This window comes from Geospiza fortis, unplaced genomic scaffold, assembly GCF_000277835.1.
Source record: "Geospiza fortis unplaced genomic scaffold, GeoFor_1.0 scaffold16, whole genome shotgun sequence".
In the NCBI taxonomy this organism is placed as follows: Eukaryota; Metazoa; Chordata; class Aves; order Passeriformes; family Thraupidae; genus Geospiza; species Geospiza fortis.
In genome coordinates, this window is record NW_005054302.1 from 1,025,354 (window position 1) to 1,034,555 (window position 9,202).

Genomic DNA, 9,202 nt, shown 5'->3' on the forward strand with positions numbered 1-9,202 from the left:
GGTGTTCAGCCGTAGGGCTGTTGTCACAGCCAGACAAAAAGCTGTTTTTACTGGGCAGAGGCAGAGCCCAGGGCAGGAAGGGAAGGTAGGTCTACCAGCTAATTTTAGGCTGCTGTGGAAATCATGTTACTTCTCTTCTGTGCCCTGTGGCTAGCTTGAATTCTGGATCTAGGTAGCACATAGCTGTTATCAGACTGCCCTGTTCATGAACTCCTCTGGCTCCTTCTTCAAGCAGTTTGCATGGACATTGTCCTTACTGTTGAGATATGATATCCATCCCAGGCTCCAGACTGTCCCCTTTTCAGACTGTTTATTCACAGGCAAGTCATTTTACATGTTCCTATGCCAACACTGCTGAGAATTATAAATAGGTTTTTATCCTTGCTGATGGTTTACACCTTTTCCATGCGTATGTATGCACATGGATGCATGTTTACACCATGTCATATATTAGTGTGTATGTATGTGTATGCATGCATGTATTCATAGAGCAGAGTCACATTCCCTCCTGGGCAGAAAAGGTATCACTCTTATCAGCTCCTCTGGTATGACATGTGTTTGGTTTCCTGCATCATCCTTGACTTTTCCTGTAATTGCTGCCTTTTAAACAAAAAATAGGAAAACTGCAGAGAGTACTCACAGTTTGCTCTTTATTTCCTAAGTTTTTTGCAGCTGTTAGAAAATGGACGATTTCTGAAGGTCTGAACAAATGCAAATAATGGGGAGCTGCAGCAAAATTGCCAGGGGGATTTCATGACCCGGGGAAGAATGGGAAAAAAAATCCAGTGGAAGAAATGTCTCAAAGATGAGTTTCAGTAGTCTTCAAGCACGGGTATATTTGGAAGCATGTTTGAAAGTTTATAGCTTTGTGAGTACTGTGTCAGGATAGATGCCTGTAGCTATTTAGATTAAAATTTGAAAGTGAGAAGAAAGGAACTAGAAGTATTGCATTCTTTAAAGGAGTTCAGGCTCAGATTTTAAGATACAGAAGGTAACATCAACTCATACATTTTGCTCATTAGTCAGATTGTCCCTCTGTGTTAAATTTTGTTACTGTAAAATGACTGTTGACTGATGATTCTGTATAGTAGTACCATGTATCATTTTAAAAGAGTAGTTACAAACACTAGGGTTTACTGAACTGGAGTCAAGTCTTTCTAATATAACTAGAAGAATCTGACTGATGGGGTAACTTTTTTCTTCTTCCTCAGAATGACTGCCTTGTGCACAATGAAATATTTATGTCAAGCGGCCAGAAATGAGAGCAGATATGCAAAAAGGTTCTTTGGTACTCTTCTGCCACAGACAGCACAAAAGTGGCTCTTTTCTCCATTCTGGATAGTGGTACCTGACCCGAGGAAGTCAGCTGTGTTTGGGCTTACTCAACCATATTGTACAGATGAAAAATCTCACGCACAACCAAAAAGTAAAGCGGCATTTGGAAGCGTTGGGCGAAGAATTCCCTATCGTATTTTGCACGTAATCAACCAGGATGGGGAGAGTTTAGGAAACATGCACCGAGCAGAGGCACTCAGACTTATGGATCAGCATGGCCTGAAACTGGTTCTGCTTCGTGAGAATGTAGAACCTCCAGTTTACAGACTAATGACTGGGCAGCAGATTCATGAAGAGCAGCTTAAACGTGCAGAGAAGAAAAAAGCAAGTCCAAAGCAAGGTATGTGCACCGTAAACACTACAATGCTGAGGACTTTGAAAAATGCTGCATTAAAAGTGGTTTCAACAGATTAAATCCTCTTACTTGTATTTGTGTAAATCCAAAGCAATGTCAGTGCAGTCCACGCTATTAAGGATTTGCAGTGGTGAAAATAAAATTTTGGATTAGTCCAGTCTTCCACAGAGAATCCTTCTATTGCCCTCTTAAGATTTGCTATTTTGGCATCTGCTGACTTGTTAAAAAAATATTTTAATGTGAGTGAATATAACTAGGCTCTGGTTCCATGAGACTCACTGAATTTCTGTTCTTTTACTAAGGCATAGAATGACAGGCAGTTTTTACAAACTAAGGACCAGATACACCAATATAATTATATAGTTTGTCACCAGTAGTCATGAAACACTCTCTTCCTCATTTGCTGCTAGGAGGACAAAGTCCGGAGCCCTTTCCTGTACAGAGTAAGAGAACGTTTTCAGTATTTAACACTTTTCAGTTTGTTTTGTTTGCTTTTGTTTTTTTTTCCCTTAGGACCACCTAAGTTTAACAAACTGAGTTTGGCAAAGAGGTTTTAGAAAAGGCATGTGACCTTGTATCCTCTCATATCCTCAGCTAATGAAGATAGCTTTGGGTAGAGTTCTGATTTTAGAGGAGAACGTTATTGTGGTAGTGAGTTGCTCTGTTCAAGAAACCACAAAAATATTATTCAGATAGTAACTGCTTTAGAGAAATTGGAAGGACGAAGAGACTGTAGATATCATCATATATGTATTATGTTCAAATATATTACAAGGCATTGTCGTACTTCCAGTTGAATATTGCACTCACCATTGAATAAAATGGGCTTGAGATGAAGAGCTAACGTCAGCGCTTTTACCTTCAGCTGTCCTACATGCAGAACACAGGAATTTGCACACTAAGTCCTTAATTCCAGATCCACTGCTTACCTGTTTGTTAGACCTACATTGTGGATCATATGAACAAGACTGTAATTAAAAATACCTTAAGCCTTCTGACCCTGAAGAGATTTTCCTTGTGTGCCTCAAACATGCACTCAGGCTCCCATTTGCAGTAGTGAGTGTGAGAGCATCAAGTTGCCACCCTCTCAGGTGAGAGTGGTGCATGCTGAGACAATGAGATCAGGATGCTCTGAGAAAGCAGCGTGGGAGGAGGGAGTCAAGCAGACAAAGCACCATAAGCTGATAAAAGAGAGCAACTAGTACAGGTTTGTCAAATATTAAGCCAACAGAGTTTCAGTTCTGTTTTAAACAGGGGTGGTGCAGAAGGAGTTATCCTTTTCTTCGGCTATTGCCAAGAACGACCTAGAGACCAAGACTAAACAGATAGCACAGTGGATTGAAAAGAGACACCATGTTAAAGTTACCATCCGGCAAGCCAAAGGCAGCAGTACAGACATGGTAAGTGCACTTCTGGAGGTGGGACCAGTTAATGTCATTAAACAGCTGCAGCTGTATTGACCTTCCTTATTGTGTACTGCCACAGTTTTTAGTATCTCTGTGGAGATCTAGGCCCCATGAAAGTAGTGATTGCCTGCCTTAAGCTGCTCCTCTTCAAACACTGGTGAAGAAAAGTAGTTCCAGAGAGACAGTCCAAATACCATGCTTCCTTAAGAATCCAGCTGCAGTACTGGCTTGGACAGCAGAGTCTAAGAAGCTCCTACTCCTATGCAGCACCATCCTATTAATGGGGCCAGTGAAATTTTCTGATCGATGCCTTTAGCCAGCTTACCCATTCTGAACACTTTACAGTGCGGTTTAAAAAAAAAGGTCTGTAGTTTAGCTGGATTATTTCACCAACAGTTCTTCTGGAGCTGCATTTATGCAACTTTGGCTAAGGTTAGTTGTCCATTCCTACATGAACAACTATTGGAATGGTGTTCCAAGAAGAGCAAAATGAACATCACTAAAAATGTTAAGCAGCTGATGGCAACTTCCCAGTATAATTGCAGGGCCTTGAGACTTCCTGTCATTCACAAAAATGGTTTTTTTATAAATATTCTGTGTAAGACTGTTTTTTTCTCCTAGTGAATTAGGTGTTCTTGACAATTGTCTCAACTAAATTGCTGGGGAAAATTGCGATAGCATTTCATCCAAAAAAACCCAAAACTTTTTATAGGAAGCCAAATTCACAGGGAAGGAGTAACAGGAAGAACTGATGATGGGAGGGAACAGAACATTTCATGACACAGTCCTGATTTACATTGTTCTTGAAGGCTTAATAATGAGGTTAGGAATTCAGTATGTTACATGAATGCACTGTTACTCAGTTCAATACTACTAGGTTCTGCTTACCTTAGGACAATACTACCCTTTAAGAAAAAAGCCTCATATAATAATATATCTGAATCTAGAGGAAGAGGAGGGTGGAGAGTAGTGAGATGCAGACCACTCTAATGGACACCCTTAAAGAACAAAACACCATGAGTCAGCAGTGCAGCCTAAATGTTAGGAAATGGCTGAATCCCCCTCTAGTGACTTGCCTGAACCTGCTTATGAGTAAAGAACAGTTAGGAACAAACTGAAGTGCTCAAACTAGGACTAGCAACTAGCTTGGTTCAGCTAATAGCTAAACTAAGCAGATCATGTTATTACAGAGCAGCTTGAAATATTTTTCTACCTGTATTTGTGCATTCATTTAGTTCTATTTTCATTTTCTCCTCCTTTTTAGTTCATGCTTTTTGATCAAATTTTGGAGACTGTGTCTGAGAAAGCAACCTATCTTTCCAAGCCAAAAGTTGCTAGAGAAGGAGTGAGTACCTGTGTTTTCAGGCACATGTCTGACAAAGAGTTGAAAGAACACCAGAAGATGGAAATCAAGAAAAATAATACAGTAAAGAAAGATGAAAATGAAGATCTGAAGTCAAATGAGTTGCATCAATGACTTCCTGAAGCAGTGTAAACAATATATATTTATTTAAAAAATAAAATTTAGAAAAAAATTAACTTTATCTAAAGTTATTGTTGAGCTTTGCATTGGTCATTCCATGAAGAACACTGTCTTGGTTAACCTTTGCTACAGTCTGAATTTCAACAGCTGGTATTCCATTTTCCATGAGCTTATCTGCTGTCTTGCTTTCCATCACAATTTCATCCTTTCCTGGCTGTGTTTTGGGAGGAATGTAGCCACTGAGACGAGAGGCTAAGCTCCTCTTGGGACGAGAACGCTTTGCCTGGTAGAAATACATCCAGAATTAGTAAACTTAACAGATCTGTGGAGCAAAGACTACTGTTGTGGTGGGGAAAAAAAGAAATCAATGTAGAGGCCAGGACTACATTAGCTAAAGGAGCTTCATAAATTAAGAATCTCCCAAATTACCTACATATTTGACCTGTTTTCCTGCTTGAAGTCACATTCTAAAACAGGTAAAGTTTACCGTCCTCTGCAGTGATAGGGTAGGGGTGAGAAGACTTTTTCCAAGAGTGTAACTTACTTTCAAGTTCAGCTTTCTCTTTTCAGGATCATGTACAACTGCATGTCTTGCTAGGCTCTGCTACAGTTACAAAGAGCAGGAGGGAAAAAAAAAAAGAGTTAAGTTTTAATTTTAGATAATGGGATTCAGATCAGAATAGTTAAAAAAACACATACCTTCATTGCAAACACTTTTCCACAGCCTGGATAATCACAAGCGAATGGTTTTTTCTCCTCATGAAAAGAGAGGATATGGCTTTGAAGGTTAAATAAAGTTGTGTACGTTCTCCCACATCCTTCTCTGGGGCAGCAGTAGACTTCCCTCTCCACAGCATGTGTCTTTTGATGCTGCTTGAGGTAATCCTTCCGTTTAAAAGTTTTGTTACATTCACTGCAGACTATTGGCTCTAAGTGGGAGAAATAAAGGCAAAGTATAAATAAACAACTTCTTACAGCAGCTCAGAATCAAACCTGGTGGTCTGTTAGAACTATGCTAAAATCAACACAAAATGCAAGGAGCTTAAGAAACTTCAGGAGGATAATGCAGTATGAATTACCCAGATCTGAAATCCTACATAAAACAGTTTTCTGTTAACTGAATCACAAAGTTAAATTAGTATACTGACCAGCATTTTCATCAAAGGTCTAGCTGGAGTGACAGCCACTTTACCAATAAAGTTAGACAAGTTTGGGACACGCTGACAAGCTGATGAAATGAGTACAGCAAGGACTCCAGATTACCAGTTGGTTTCCTATTTGTATCATAAGTTTACCAATGCAATTGGAACTCACCTGCATGACTGACTTTATTATGTTTCAGAAGCTCTGTCCAAGTTTTTCCGATATATGAGCAGTTTTCCTTCTTGCATGCATAGCCTGTTGGATGGAACAGATGTTTACAATCACAGAGGGTCTGGCAAACAGTTCAGTTTTACAAGGGGGAACTCTGCTTCCAGCATTTGAAAATTAAAAGCCAGTTATTCCTTGTCTATTCCCATATTGCACAGGAATGGGGTAAGAGACAATGAACAATCAACACAAATTAGAACAAGAGAAAATCTTAACGTTTTAAGGTAGAAACCTGTATCACTGACACCAGTTGCGCAGAGAGGCTATGGAAGCCCTAGCCCTGGAACCATTCAACACCACTGGATGTGGTCCTCAACAACCTGGTCTAACTGGCCCCACCTTGAGCAGGGAGCTGGACCAGGTGATCTCCAGAGATCCTTTCTGACCTAAATGATTTCGTGAAACTCTCTCTCCTGGCCTCAGTAAAGCTACTTCCTCCCAGCCATACACTTTCTCTCAAATAGATAAAAATAACTAGTAATATATATTACTTTTATATAAATATTTGTCCTGCATATTAAAAAGAAATACTGACCATACAGTAGTATTCCAGCGTCTAAAGAGATTCTACCATTCTATCAGGCAGGAACCACAGAAAGTCAATACTATTTAAATCCCAGGACTGGAATGCTCAAAAACCTACAAACAAGTCCTTGTCTGAAGAAAAGGGAATCACAGTACAAATCACAGCACAAATCACAGCCTTCTGGGTACTCTTCCTAGTCTGCTGGCTTTATCTGATTTGGTTTTGGTTTTTTCCTATCACTGGAAAGCTGGTTATCTGTCAGTGAAAGAATGAATAGGAAGGCAGCAGGATAAGCTCAAACATACATAGCCACATTATGATGATTTCACTTAAAAGCCTCTCACATAGCTTCATTAATAACTAAAAATACACATGGTTCTGCCAAGGCTCCATAGGAAATTTGTGGCAGAACTGGCAACTTAATCTATGCTCTGGACAGCTAGGCTAACGCCTTTACCACCAGCCCATCTCCAAAAAATTGATTATTTGCAAGGAAGCACCTCAGGAGAAGAAATAACTGAAGGAATCCTGAGCTCTGCTCAGACTGTCACAAACACACATAACTGAACACTGCAATGCCCTGCAGTTATATCCCACTTTACTATTCAAAATGGGTGTCTTGTCTTGTCTGGATCACTAGGCCCAGAACACTTTCAGACTGTCATGCATCTGTGCATACTCTGCACTGGAAGCAGTTCTTTTTCCTTTGCTGAAACATAACCTTAAAAAGAAAAAAAACAGTTTTACCTTCATGTATCTTCTCATGCCGCTTTAGTCGACTTGGAGTAGAGAAGCACTTTCCACATCCTTCTTTATTACATCTAGGTACAAAATAGCACAAAATTTCTTTCACCGTATCTACGTATTTTTTGTTAAGTCAAGAACAATTAAAATTAACAAAATAATCCAAGTTTCCCTTCACCTACGGTGTGTGTCCCCCCACCTTGTAAAAGTAAATTCCGTATTAGTTTTTTAATAGACTTGGATGACTTTGAAGTTAGAACTATAGTATGATTTCCAAATATACAGTAAGTTGAGCTTTAGCTGAAGAGTCAAGCCTTGTATCATCTCTACACAGCAGGCTCTTCAAACATAGAAGAACAGAGAGTGGAAGGTTTAAGTGGTTTGTGCAGAACCAGCAGAGCACTGACATTTTTGGCTGTCATCCAACCACAGTACTGCATTTCACTGAAGTGGAAGGAGCACTCATGTTAAGTGTGACCCACCTGTAAGAAATACAAGACTGAACTTTGCTTTTAGCAGATCTATAGTGATGTGTTACCCAAATGGAGCTGCAATGCACAGTTTCCAAGATTAGTGTCCAAGTCTGTCCTCTTTTTCTACGTACTACTCACTACTCAATGTCAGCCAAGTCACTGCTTCTTACTACGAAATAAAGGTAGCTGCATTCTTCATTATTGTGCAAGCTCTTATGCCTGTATTTCAAACTATGAATTAAAAACTGTGGGGTGGGGGAGTGTTGTGTTGTTTTTTTATAAAATTGCTGGAACGCTGAAATTACAGAGCACCAAAATTGTTGCTCAAAACAGATCACTGAGCAAAGGACTAGTACAAGAAATAAACTTGCAGCCCTGACTACAAACTGATTTATTTTACTGCCACATCAATGAAAAGGCCGAGAAAATGCACCTATTTTCATCTACAGTGTTAAAATTCAGTATTAAAATTATCCACGTACTTGAAGGGAGGTTCATTGGTGTGGTGACACTGATGAACTTTAAGTTGTTGATGCTTCTTGAAAGACTTGTTACAGCCTTCAAAGTCACACTATTGAGGAAATCAAGTTATGATTAGAGGCCAAATAATGACAGTTCAGTTCACATCTTTGCTGAAATCCCAGTTATGGTATTTGAACTTATACAAGTACCACATAATAACAAGTTGAAGTATTTCACCAGATACACAACAAAGAGCTTATTTAGCCTCCACTGTACAGTGCAAAGGTAATTACTCACCACATACTGCTTTTGCTGATTCTGATGCTTGCGCTCAATGTGTTTCTTCATGTTTGATTTTGTTCCAAATTTCTCATTGCACCCCTCAGTTGTGCACCTGCAAATGAACTGCATTTTTTATTACTGCTGTCAAACAGTGACTTGTTCCCTAGGCAGATACAGAAATCATCGTACAAGAACAACACACAGAAGAATTACTGAAACTCACAACTCAAATACAGAAGTTTGCTTTGAAGACACTAAAAGACAGAGACTAAGTTAGCCTTTTAATAATGTATTCTTGGGGGAGATCTGCCCATTCCTTTAAGCATTTGTTACAGATCACTGCCGGAACAGGGGGTTTGATCCCACCCCGTGTACACACAGTTATGGCAGTGCCCATGACACCAAAGGCATGCATGTTCTCTACCCCTGCCCTGTTTTAACTTCCCTTCCTTACGAAAAACAGCACTTCAGCTTAAGAAGTAAAAACCTGGGCCTTACTCGAACGGCTTTTCCCCGGTGTGCGTGAGGAGGTGTCGGGCGCGGTGGAAGTCCCTCGTGAACCCTTTGCCGCAGCCTTCATAATCGCAAACATACGGCCTCTGAAAGAGAGGAGCTGTCGCAGGGGCAAACCCACCCCGGCAGGGGCTCGGCCGCCCCGGAGAGGCCATCCTGCTGTCAGCGGGATGCCCCGGCCGCGCCCGGCCCGGCCACACCGCGCAGCCCCGAGGGGTGGGGGCACCCCCGAGCAGGAGAAACGGCCTGCCC

General features: G+C 40.5%; 2 protein-coding genes across 4 annotated transcripts in view; one reads left to right on the forward strand and one right to left on the reverse strand.

Moving 5' to 3' along the window:
- The window catches only part of MTIF3 (mitochondrial translational initiation factor 3), a 5,168-nt gene extending 533 nt beyond the window's left edge, over positions 1-4,635 (forward strand). Inside the window, exons 1-4 of one of the 2 annotated variants that reach the window (XM_031066108.1) lie at positions 663-832; positions 1,212-1,675; positions 2,945-3,090; positions 4,361-4,635. In XM_031066108.1, coding sequence (XP_030921968.1) covers positions 1,213-1,675; positions 2,945-3,090; positions 4,361-4,573 — 822 coding nt within the window. In that variant the 5' untranslated portion in view covers positions 663-832; position 1,212 and the 3' untranslated portion in view covers positions 4,574-4,635. Of the gene's footprint in view, positions 1-662; positions 833-1,211; positions 1,676-2,944; positions 3,091-4,360 lie in introns of those variants that run through there. The other variant, XM_031066107.1, reaches the window with a different exon arrangement.
- Positions 4,579-9,141, reverse strand: GTF3A (general transcription factor IIIA). 2 transcript variants are annotated; one of them, XM_031066106.1, is made up of 8 exons: positions 8,936-9,141; positions 8,453-8,549; positions 8,176-8,264; positions 7,224-7,297; positions 5,894-5,977; positions 5,279-5,508; positions 5,124-5,180; positions 4,579-4,862 (listed from the first exon to the last, which is right to left on the reverse strand). In XM_031066106.1, the coding sequence occupies exons 1-8, from the start codon at positions 9,103-9,105 to the stop codon at positions 4,638-4,640; spliced, it is 1,026 nt and encodes a 341-aa protein (XP_030921966.1). In that variant the 5' UTR covers positions 9,106-9,141; the 3' UTR covers positions 4,579-4,637. The 2 variants fall into 2 exon arrangements, with proteins under 2 accessions (XP_030921966.1, XP_014167202.2); XM_014311727.2 differs by having other exon boundaries at positions 5,124-5,183; positions 8,936-9,139.
- Positions 9,142-9,202: the final 61 nt, after the last annotated feature.